This window comes from Chrysochloris asiatica, unplaced genomic scaffold (genome assembly GCF_000296735.1).
Source record: "Chrysochloris asiatica unplaced genomic scaffold, ChrAsi1.0 scaffold00034, whole genome shotgun sequence".
Taxonomy (NCBI): Eukaryota; Metazoa; Chordata; class Mammalia; order Afrosoricida; family Chrysochloridae; genus Chrysochloris; species Chrysochloris asiatica.
The window spans coordinates 8876696-8889220 of record NW_006408552.1 but is presented as its reverse complement, the minus strand read 5'-3'; the positions used below and the strand labels follow the sequence as shown (position 1 = coordinate 8889220).

The 12525-nt window shown below is 47.3% G+C and overlaps 1 protein-coding gene across 1 annotated transcript in view; it reads right to left on the bottom strand.

The window, feature by feature from the left end:
* Positions 1-12525, bottom strand: part of AUTS2 (autism susceptibility candidate 2) — a gene marked incomplete at its 5' end in the record, with an annotated part of 1396921 nt that overhangs the window by 399093 nt on the left and 985303 nt on the right. Inside the window, one exon of the mRNA XM_006859845.1 lies at positions 10185-10214. Within this exon, the coding sequence (XP_006859907.1) occupies positions 10185-10214 (30 nt within the window). The remainder of the gene's footprint in view (positions 1-10184; positions 10215-12525) is intronic.

Here is a 12525-nt window from a genome sequence, read left to right as displayed (position 1 = left end):
TCCTTTTATTCTGGTATTTTGCAATTCTCCCTGGTCTTTTTCTAGTAGTCTTTAGGCGTACGGGGAGGTGACATGAGGGACAAAAGAGTCTAGTGACTTAGAACTCACACTCTGAAGCCATTATACCCCCAGCACTTCCTAGCGCTATGAAGTTAGGCAGGTCAACCTCAGTTTTCCTCATAAGTAAAATGGGGGCAATCACGCCTGCATTTCCTTGGGTTGGTGTAAAGTCTGATGAAACAATATGTCAAAGTCCTGGCAAATGTTAGGTGCTGTGGTGATGCCCATGTACATCAGAGAAAAGCATGTGCCGAAGTCACAATCAATGCTGTGTTTGAGCTCATTGCTGCAGCCACTGCGTCAGTCTAAGTCTTTGAGGGCCTCCCTCTTTTTTGCTGACCCTCTACTTTACCAAGCATGATGTCTTTCTCCCTCTGGATGACGTGTCCAAAGTACATGAGACAGTCGGTACTCGACAACCGCAATACCTCTTTACAGCATGCTGCGCCACACTTTGAACAGGGCCCAGTCCAACTGCCTGGATGGACATGAACTCACTTCCTCGGAGTGACCACAGCAGAAGAGGAAACCAGCCATCAGCCCAGGGTCAGGCAGAGACGCCAGCTTTCCTTGGGCTCTCCTTGGAGAAGGGACCTTCTGATGAATCAGGGAGAGAGTGCAGACATGGAGGACACTGTGGTCAGCCCTTGGTTTTCTGCACGACGCAGCCAGTCACCTGCCAGTTTGGAATGTCCAGAGATACACACACTTGCAGGCTAGCTCCCCATTAATTCCCTCCTGGCTTCTTTCTCTGGGCTAGAGGGGAGCAGCCCCCCGGCAGCACTTCTGAGCAGGATGCCAGAGCCCTGGGGCTCCCATCAGAGCTCCCTGCCTGGAGCGCACACCGGAGCCGGGGAACTTGCCCGAGAAGCTAGTAAAATTTTAATGCACTCTGTAGTATGGTCATGTCATACTCGGTTATGGCAAATAATCCCAGATGCCTGCAGAGGTAAAATGGAGCTGTAATGTGCTTGCCTCCTAACCCGAGCTGACAGCAATGATGTACGACTACCATTAGCGGAAAATATCACTTCAACTAACCCATGATCCAGCGCCGCTCAGGGTCACATTATCCATGAGGAACAAATTACACTCCCAAAGTAAATACAAATTTTCTACACGAAATGGGTACCAAAAAAATAGAGGGGGAGGGGTAAGGGGGCGATCCGTTCCCTTTGTCAGCGTGCTACCATGTGACACAGATGATAAAGGACAGGAAAATCAGTGGCTGACACAAGACCGTGTCGTAATCAGCTCAGCCGATAAACATTGTATTCTCCCCTTGGTGGCAAATACATCACCTTTAATATAGACATAGTGGCTTCAGATATTTACTGCCATGGGGGACCGCCACAGGAAAAGCCCCATGGGTCATGGGCCCAGAGACTCTGTGAGGGTGGGAATGACTGCTTAGAGGGGAACCAGCCTCAAGCTCTGGTGACCCCAAGACTTCTCCTCCTATGTGATGTGCTGGTCAGGAAGAGGCAGAGCACCTGGAGAAAATACATGGGACATACGGATCTGAAACCTCTCTGTTTCAGGACCAGCTCTTCCCTGCAAGGTCTTTTCCTCCCTGGGACTTAGATCATCAACTGAGTAACTCTCCGGTAGAAGAGCGATATTTATAGAACATCCAGCATCATGGGTTAATGCGCTAGATTGCAAAGCCATTTGAACTGCAAGGTCGGCGGTTGAAACTCACCAGTCACTCCTTGGAAACCCTATGTAGGGTCACTATGGGTCGGAACCAACTTGACGGCACTTAACAATAACAACTTGCTGGTAGGCCTACAGTTTCCGAATATAAGGAGACTTGAAGACGTTTATGGAAGAATTCTACTATCTTCTAGTTCTTGACTCCCATGAACTTTTGAAGCCTCCTCATATATTAAGTATTTGCACAAAGACATACACTTTAGAAGACGACCAAATTCTTTGATCAAATATGACCAATGGTCCACTGGTGGGTACAGCTTGTATCCCTAATGAATCATGGCGATCACAAAGGCTGACTTCGCTGCTCATTCGTGTGAGTTCTCATGTGATTTCCATGAAACACAGGTCACATTTCTGTGGAGTTGGCACATTTAAGCTAGTTGTCAGATGACGAAATTACACTCGTTCGATGTTGATTGGGCAACCACCATATGTGAGTTTTTGGAAGCTAGCAAGGTTATTTGGGTGGGGGTGAAGGCGAGGGCAATCCACAGCTCTTCCTCTGTGTGTGAGCACACAGAGGAAGACAGCAAGGGTTCCCAGACGGCACTTGTGAGACGTACCCCAACTCACCCTGATGGGATAGGGAGCAGAAGGATACGGAACAAAGAGCCCCAATCCCGAATCTGAAGACATAGTTTGTATCTCAGCTCTTAGTTTCATCTTCCTCATCTGTAAGAGGACATAATCTGCTTGAGAAGACAAAGTCCTTGGAAGGGCCTTGCATGGAATTGGGCACATTGACTCTGACCAACAATGGTTTGTGTTGGGGGCATGCATCTGTCCCACAATAACTGCAAACAGATCACATAAAATGTTTGTACAAGTGTTGTGGGTCGTAGAATGTGAAGTGGTGCTGCTCATTGTTTTTTCAAATGACTGTCATTGTCCCTAATCTCGTGTGTTCACTGTCATAAGCAAAAAGTCGCATAGACAAGGGGGCTTCAAAAATTTCATGGAAAAACTGAATGCAAAGACATAGGATTTTTTCCCATGAACTTTCTGACGCCCCCGCGTATTTGTAGCATGGAACTAAACCTGGGTTTGGAACAATGCAACACTCTGCTCCTAGTTAAGGTGCCATGCAGGTCTACAGCCCGCACCTACTTCTCCATAGAATCCCCATGAGAACTAATGGGGGAAATCTCTATGATGTACAGAAAGAAGGGGGGCAATTCTTCCAGCTAGAACTTTTCGGGGAAAAAGGAGGTAGTCTAAATCTATCCATCCACCCCTTAAATTTTGGGCCTTCTGCAAAGCATGAAGCTTGGGTAATTACTTTGTTGTTGTTAGGTACCACTGAATCAATTCCGACCCATGGTGACCCTGTATACAACAGAAGAAAACACTTGCCTGGTCCTGTACCACCCTAATTTAGATCGTTTGCTAACTCATCACACCTAAACTGGCCCAGTTATGTGGCGCCATTATCTGAAACTATCCCACCATCCACAAGCTGCCAAAGAGGAATTACCTCAAGAAACCACATCCACAAATGCACGTGCAAGGTCAACCAGCAATTCTTCCATCTCCACAGAGACATGGCACTGTCCAAACAACAGAAAAAGACAGATTTTTTTGATATCCAAGGAGCAGTCCAGACAACACTGCATCAGAATCCAGGAACATGTCAAATGGTGTGAAAGGCATCATTGTTCGTGGTCATCCTGCTATCTGGATGACCCAGGATTTACAGTCAGTGCCATGAGGTCAGAAGCCAACACTTCCACCAAACTCCTTGGCTTTACACCTTTCCCGTCAGGTCAAACAATCCAAGCCAATGCGCTCATTCTAAGAACAAGAAGCAGGACCTCTTCCCTGAGAACCTAGAAGCACCTACTCAAGCCCCGGCCTTTCCAGAAGATTCCCTATATTGTAAGTCAGATAGTACTCAATACCCATCAAGTTAGTTTCTCAAACACATTATGTAAGCTAGCTCTTTACCTAATCAGTGTTGTTGTTACATGCCGTGGAGTCGGTTCCGACTCATAGTGACCGTGCATAGGGTTTCCGAGGCTGTAAATCTTTACGGGAGCAGAAAGCCTCATCTATTTCCTACGGAATAGCTGGCAGTTTCGAACTGCTGACTGTAAGATTAGCAGCCCAATTCGTAACCACTATGCTACTAGAGCTCCTTAGGTCTTTACCTAATAGCGTAGGTCAAAAAGAATGACTACTAGGATACCAGTTCATACCAGCACTGGTTTATGTAAAATGTGTTTAGCCATGTCTGTGATCAATGGATGGCCGCAGACAAGTTTTCTTACTTCTGTGGGTTTAGTCCAAACAGTGCCTTCCGAAGGGATCTGCTGGGCCAGTTCAATTCCAGGCAAAGTGGTCAGCTGAAGGTTATAATAACTGTTTTGGGGGACTCCAAAGGGGTCATCTTAATAGATTTTCTTGAAGGACACGGTATGGTCAGGGGGTATTATTAGTAAGAGGTTTTGAGAACACTAAAAACAGTATTGGAGAAAAAAAGGCCAGGAATGTCGCTCCAAGGAAATTTTTCCCCCCAATCACTACAACGCACCTGCTCATTCTTCAAGGATAGGAAGGGCTGTTCTAAAAGGATTTGGTGGGAAACCTTCCACAACTCAGCCGACAGCCTTGATCTTTCCCCTTCAGACTTCGTTTTGTTCCCCAAACTCAAATAACATTGAAAAGGAGCATGCTTTGAGTCTCTCGAGGATGTCATAACTGCTGTTTTGATATGATGTGTAAATCAGAGAATGCAGACATTTTTAGGGAAGGGTTACAGAACTGGAAACGCCAACTTCAGAAGTATACAGACCTAGATGGAGGACACATCCAGAAAGAGCAACTTCACATTTTGATGTTCTTGTTCAATAAAGGTTTTCTATGACTTTGTGGAAATACGTTTTGACTTACCCTTGTGTTTTCTGTGCTCTCCTAGATCCCTGCAGTTAGAGAGGAGCAGAAGTTAAACTCCCGAGCCCTCTGCTTGCTCACAGGTGAATGTATGGTTAAAATCCCAACAGAGTCCACGATTACAATGCCTGCCTTGGTTGCTCAGTAGATACTTGGGAAAACAATCCAGTGAGGAGTAGGAATGAACAAATGAGAGAACCCACAGGTAATGACCCTGTACTGGCAATCAGGCCCCTATGTCCAGTTATGAAAGGCAAGCCTGCACCAGATGTGCCATACAGATGTGCCATGTGGTTTGCCCACTCGGCTTCTCCTCTTTTCAGAATTTAAGAGACAGAAAAAGAATAGAAATCAATCTTTACATAATCTTCTTTCCACTTTGGCAAAGGGAAAAGACAACCACATATTCGTCTCCTGAGTTTTGCCCTGCTGCGGGGGAGCGAGCTGAAGGGTGACATTAAGAAGCAAGATTTTTGTGCTGAATGTAGTTTCATCATAAAGACCAAAAAAAAAAGAAGGTTCAGCAACATTAGGTGAGTTGCCCAAAGCCACACAGATAGTGAGTGAGAGACTGGAAACCAGGTCTTCTGACTTGCCCTCCCACGACCCACTTACAATGAACAAGAGAAGATCTAGAACCTGTTTTTTGAACTTCCTTTAACTCCTGAGCATTTCCTAATTTGTATCATTTACAAGATCGGTGGTTCAAACCCACCAGTTGCTCCTCTGAAAGTCTATCCAGGGTTGTTATGAGTCAGAACTGATTCGACAGCCCACAACAACAAGAGCAACAATGGTTCATAAAGAGCCTGTGCACGTGTACTCTTTCCCAGGAATGGTAAGAGTGGGCAGATGTTCCACACATACATTCATTCATTGCCAGTCACAAAATTTGGCTTGGCGTGAAAACGTTAAGAAAAAGTGAAGGACTTAACGAGATTCAGGATTCCACATAATTTTTGCACTCGAAATGTCATTCAAGGATGGCATCAGTAGGAGTCTGGGGTTGTTGTTAAGTGTCATCGAGTCGATTCTGACCCATAGTGACCCTGTATCGGGTTGCCAAGGAGCAGCTGGTGAGCTTGAACCACCGACCTGACCTTGCAACTGAAATGACTTTGCAGTCTGATGCATTAGCCCACAGCGCCACACCAGGCCTCCAGGAATCTGGGGTAGGTAGGATGGAATTAAGCCAAGTGAAAATGTGATGATGTTGGAAGAACAATCAAACGTCACCATGACCCATTATGAGAAGAAGACATTGAGTCATGAGCTTGCTGGAGGACACCTTCCAAAATGGAAATCTCTCAAACTTCAGCAAAGAACTGTGGACAACACCAAAATACACTGGGCAATGTCGAAGTGGCTTTCGAAAGATTCAAATGCCAGTCTTCAGAACTTGCCCTCCATTGGGAAAGCAGTAGCCAAGAAAGGAAAGACAAACTCAAAACATGAAACATGGCGGAGTACCTCAGACAGACCGGGTGCTATGTACCATGCCAAGGACATGAAGACAACAATGACGTGGGTCCCTGCTCTCTTCTTGGGCGATGGCTATCTATTTTGCTGCTGGGATTCCTGAGACAGATCTTGTCTCTCGAGCACATGTCAAAACCAAGGGGAGGAAAGTGTTCCCATAAGCAACAGTGAGGGCCTGCTGAGCACTTGGAATGCTGCTAAGGGCACACAAATGTGGCCAGCGAAGGGAAGGGATTCGCCCACTATATAAGCACAAGCCACCTGCCCAGCCCTCCATCTGACATCTCAGCAGTTTCAGACTCCTACATGAGCCAAGGAAGACACGTGGTTTGTGTGGAGTTGGGAAGCTAAACTTTAGTTGGTTTCCTTTTCGTCTTTCCTTAGAAGCCACTAGATCGCCCCACCTTCTATTCCACCCCGATTTCCACATACGGACACTGCCCTCCCACATAAATGAACACACAATGATCAAATCCAACCAAGTGTAGCATGTCCAAATATCAGAAGACACAAGTGGGTGCAAAGAGGTGGGTGGGTGGGGAGTCAGGGGTGTCCCAATTAGCTGGGGTCCCAGCAGAGTCAGTTTGAACCACAAAGTCGGTGGTTCAAACTCACCAGCCGCTCCTTGGAAACCCTATTTAGGGTAGCTGTGCGTCGGAACCAGCTAGAAGCCATTTACCAACAACAACAGCGACACTGAAGACCAACCCTGCAGCTTGGATGGAGCCTGCTCCCAGCCTGTTCTCACTCCCACCGATTCCCAGTCTTGAGAAAAGCCCTCCAGGTTCTCCGCTGCTGCACGTGACAAGGATGCGTGTGGTTGGGCGGGGAGGGTAAGAAAGATGCTTCTCGTAGCCTCTCATCAAAGCCTCTGCCACGCACAAGGACGCCTGAATTTATGGAAAGCTCTGCTTTTTCAGCCCTTTCCCAGTCACTTCCACATTAATTAGTAAGGGTATCATTTTATAAATTACAGCTTCGCACCAGAGGAAAGCAGAGTTTATCTTAATTCAGTCAGCTGTGTGAAATACAGTAGCCTAATTTTAGACCGCCGGCTCTGCGGATCCCTCTGGAATCGGGGAATGACAGGTCTACTGGAGACAAGTCCCAGGGGGCCCCCCCACATGTCTCACTTCTGCCTGCAACTGCATCCCTGGTGGGGCTTGCTAGAGGGGTCCCAGGACACTGAGCGGCATCTTTTCTTCCATTAGCAATTCAGATTTGAATGTGACTCCTCTGAGCAGCCCAGAAAGTTGCCCGCCCAGGGCTCTGAGGGGCACAGAGGAGGTTGCCAGGGGCCTGGGTTCCCGTGTGGAGCTGAAGTCTGGAGGAGAGGGGGTGCTAGGGTCACTGATACATAGGAGACCATTCCAGACCAAATGGGGCAGGCTGACAGTCTGCACTAAACCAGGGCTAGGCAGGCAACCATAGCCTTGACTTCTCCTGGGGATGCCCAGAAGACAGGCCTGTGGCGGGACAGGGACAGGTGACGGAGGTCTGCTACACTCCCAGGCAGGAGGACACCTGAAAGCGAGACTCCTGAGGCCCCTCCCTTCCCACCATGCCCATCCTCTTAGCCTTGGCTAGAGCAACCCATTTCTTTTCCTGCAGGAGTCCTGGTGTGGTGCTGTGGGCTAATGTGCTAGACTGCAAAGTCTCTCTGAAATATAAGGTTGGTGGTTCAAGCTCACCAGCTGCTCCTCGGAAACCATATATAAGGTCGCTATGGGTCAGAACTGACTCGATGGCAGTTAACAACAGAACAACAACAACGAGCCCGGGGGTAAGGTGGACTAAGTATTGGGTTGCTAATTGCAAGGTTGGAGGTTCAAACCCACCGACTGCTTCTCAGGAGAAAGATGAAGCTGTGTGTGCCAGCCAAGATCTATAGTCTCAGGACCCCTGAGGTGCAGTTCTACTCTGTCCTGTAGGGCAGCTGTAAGTGGGGTTGCCATGAGAGCATGGCATTTTCTTTCTTTATTGTCCTGCAGTCATCGTGACCTCTGAATGATGGATCTGGCCACCTACCCACCACCCAGTTCTCTACTCGGGCAACAGGGGTTCAGGTGTTCAGAACTGAACAAAAGACTAGAGGGTGCTCTCTGCGGCAGGGAGTTCCTCTCAAGGTCCTGCTGACAAGCACAGAAGGTACTTTTGGAAGACACTAGCATTAGGTCACCACTGAGAGCAGGGATTCCGGGTGTCCTGGAGGTGTGGCCCCCAGGGGACTCAAAGGCACAGCCAAGGCTAAGATCACTGATGACGATACACGGGATGCAACATGGTTCACTCTTTCCACCATCTGCCTCCCACTCGGGCATCGCGACCCTCTGGGCTGCCTCCTGCCTCTCAAACAAAGAATGTCTGCTCCGCTGTGGAATCCTACCTAAGGCGCCACCATCTTGTAAAATAACAGGAACCATCGCCCGTAGGAGACACTTGTGAGAAGTCAGAAAGGACCCATCCCTCCCACAGCCCCCGGCGATGCCTTTTGGAACGATATGACGGTGGCCGTGTGAACAGGTAGAACGCTGAACCCTGACTGCTGTCCCACTAACCGAGAGACCAGGGTTCTACTTCCAAGGAGCTGGGATTCGCGGCGGGGGGCTGTCAGTTAGACAAAAGAATCCCCCAGAAACCCCTTCCCAGTGTGTTCTTGCCTTGTCACCAGGCAGCTCATTACTATGTCACAGCACTGCGCTCCCTCGCATAGGTCACTTTGTTTAAAATGACATGGGTAATGCACATGTCAGCAGGCTGACAGTCCTGGGTGTCCTTCAGAGATAAAAACCTCAAGGCGAGAACTTGCTCTTATCTAGGGGACGAGCCTGGGTCTCTCCACGTCAGCCAGAACAGGGTTTCTCCCGAGAGCACTTTTTTCATTTCCTGATTTTAAGGAAATCAAATAAGCACTATTTTTATTTGTCTTCATCTGAATATGCTTGACCTGCTCAAACGATGATGTCTCGCATTTGATAACAGCCTTCATGTGCTGAATTCAAATTAACGACCGGACAGAACAAGAGGCTTTCGGTCTCTCTTCGAGGAGGCTGGTGGCAGAGAAGGACGGGGAATGCTACGCTTCATGGAAAGAACCCAACAAAGTCTTAACTGCAGGAGGCTGAGTCAAACTTGTCAGCATGGAGGAGGGGAAGGTGCCAGAATGGGGCTCAGCAGACATGGGGATGTGGGGCCCATGGAGAAATGGGGAGGAAGGATTCGTTCGTCCTGCGGGTGCCACATGGTATGGGAACCGTGATATTCAGGTAAGCAATGCATAAAGCAACAGCAAACATGAGAGGACATTTGGTTGGGAGACTGAGCCAGCTAGGAAAAAAGAGCACCCAGATATATAACCGTTGTCTTTTGTTGAGGCAGCAGAAAGCACACTTTACCAGGTTGTGGTCCAATCTTCTGGTGGCTCGGAAACCAAGCTCTCTTTCGCGTTCGATCCACAGTGAACTGGACAAACAGAGGCCAGTGACCACGAGCCCCCAAACTGTATGTACCTGCTGGAAGAACTGCCCTCCCACCTGGCCATTTATCTGAACGAGAACCATTAGTTCCCAGGTGATCTCCCCCTCCCAACACCCCGCTAGCTCCAAGATGAGAGTCTTAGTAACAAACATACAGAAAACATCAACATTTCTATCAAGTAGGCCGGTATGTCCAGAGAAGCAGAAACACGGGGGTCAGCAAAGTAAACGTGGACATCACAGGATAAATACATACTGGTAAATTCATCATGCATTAAGAAAAAAATAAAACAAAATGAAATACCCAAGGTGGCTATTAAAATAAATAATCTCCTCTCTTAAAGAATTTCAGAGTTTATGAGTCATCATTCATAAAGTGAAAATTCAGTGCCTCATATAATATGCAATATGAGAGGGTTTGTTTACAAAGAGTGGACCTCACAAATTAGATGTGCTCTTTCTGATCACAGGAAATCTCGTTGTGTGAACGAGGCCCGTTTCTACAGAGGAGGAGAGAGGCTGTGTGTTTACAGTGTGTCATGGACGGTGTCCATGTGACCTTACCTTCTCTTCCTGGTCGCTGTCACTGTCACACTGAAAAGGAAAACAAGAAAGGGTTAGTTTAAGCACTGAGTATGGTTTAGCTTTTCACCAAAACAACAACAAACAGGCCAAGTGAAGAAACTAGGAAACATGAATTGAGCTGGAAAGGTTTTCATTGGCTCAAATGCTGGTACACATGTGCTGGTATCGCTGGTGAAGGACCTAGAAGTCGCTGTTTGATTACGTCTGATGTCTGAGCTGTGTGTGACTCTGCCCTGTGGTCAAACCAGCAAGGTCGCAAGTGACCTCCTCCTACTGCATGGAAATGGGCCGCCCATCTAGGTGCCAACCCTGCCGCAGGATTATGGTGAGTCAAGACCATTCAAAGCAATTCAGATCACAACTAGTTTCTTCACTGAGACATTCAATCTTCAGGAAGAACAGATACGTCTCTTAAAGGAAAAGAACTTCACCCTTGGGCATTACATACTCTCATTTGGACTTAGCAGGGAACAGATCAGAGTGGGCAAGGTTTACCACTTAGAACGGATGCCTTTTCCAGGGCTTAGGGGCCCAGAGAAAAGAAGGAACATTCCTTAAAAGAGGTCAGGGTAATTAGCCAACAATATGAGGAGAAAAAATATGTTTTAGGGCGGTAGACTCAAACCATTATCTAACAGATCCCAAACTCCAACTGTTGACCTGGGCTTGGGACACTCATGGAATGTTAATTCACTCAAAGCTTTAGGGTTCTCATTCAAAGTAGAGAAGAAGAAGAAAAAAGGATACAGATGTCTTTAAAACCCACTTCAAGAGTGTTTTGTCTTCCAAGTTTGGATTAAAAATAAATGTTACCAGGATCTGTTTTTGAGACAGAAAATGTTTAGCAAGTAAAGACGACAAGTAGAAACCAGCATTGCTAGCTAAGCTCGGTGGTGTTCACCCCGGACATGGTTGTTCCCTAAAACCACTATCGGTTTAGCAGATAAACTGGGGTACAACCACCGAGTGGTGCATTAGCATGGCCTGAGCTGTATCTTGCGCTGATGGCTCTTCCTGTGGGGAAGGGACAGGTCACAGGGAGGCCAGTCTGGCAACGATGACACTGCTAAGCAGGATGAGGTTGTGGTTTGGGGAAGGGTTGAGATGGTAGAGTAATTGTGAAGGTAGGACCAACAGGACACGAAAACACAAGGGCATGGGAGCAAGGAAGAGGGCTGGATCTAACATGATATCATGCTGGACATGGGAGTTTATGTGGGTCTGAACAGAAACAGGAAATTAATTTGCTTATAGAGCAGCCACTGCTGGTTACATACCCACAGTCATTCACAGACTACTTCTCCTGACACTGTGAGGGTGACAAAGACAGACAGTCTTTTTCTTAACTTCTCTTGCAACTACTGGTGGCCATGAGGCCCAGTGTTGACCATTCAGACTTGAGGAAATGTCTGCTGAGGGTCTGGGAAATTTTTCTCTCTTTGATAAAAGGGGAAAAGCAGGCAGGCACACCTTGCTTCTTGTCTTTAAACATGATGTGCAAGGATGTGATGTCTGGATCGCTGGCAGCCATCTTGTAAAGATGAGGCAAAAAGTCTAAGTCCAGAAACAAGATAATGGAGGGTAGGGAAAAATAAAGTCGCTTAACTCAGTCATTCAGTCAACTTCAGAGCAGCGTGTCTCTGGAGTTTTTTTTTTGGGGGGGGTGGGGGCAGGGGGAGGAAGCTCTCATTGAAGTCACCATTAACATACTTTCCATGGAAAGTTAACAAATCCTCACCTCAATGGATATCCTGTATAAGGCACAATTTGGAGCTCTGGTAGCGTAGTGGTTACTAATCAGGCTGTGAACCTTAACGTCAGCGGTTCGAAACTACCAGCCGCTCCGCGGGAGAAAGATGAGGCTTTCTACTCCCGTAAAGATTTACACCCTCGGAAACCCTGTACAGGGTCGCTATGGGTCGGAACCGACTCAACGGCACTTAACAACAACAACAGCCTCTTTCCTGACTAAGCAGTTGACATTATAAACATTAAGTAATTTGTACTACAAACCTATATATTGTTGTTACATTTTCCACGTCTCCCCCGTGCCCCCCCAGTGTCACAGACTCATTGATATTTAGTGACATTAAATTTATTCAAGTACAACTGTCTCATTTTCAACCAAGCGTCCAACCTCAGACTGTGTCTATGTTGACATTTTCTCATTGTTCTTGGCCTGAGGAGTGGTTTCTCACTGATAGGAAGTCAGATGGTTCTGAAAGCACATGTGTGAGGTGAACACTCAGAAGGTCCAGGAGAGCCGGTTGGAGGAGGCCCAGCATCCCGCTCCTGGGGTGAGTTTCCCGTTGTCTCTCTT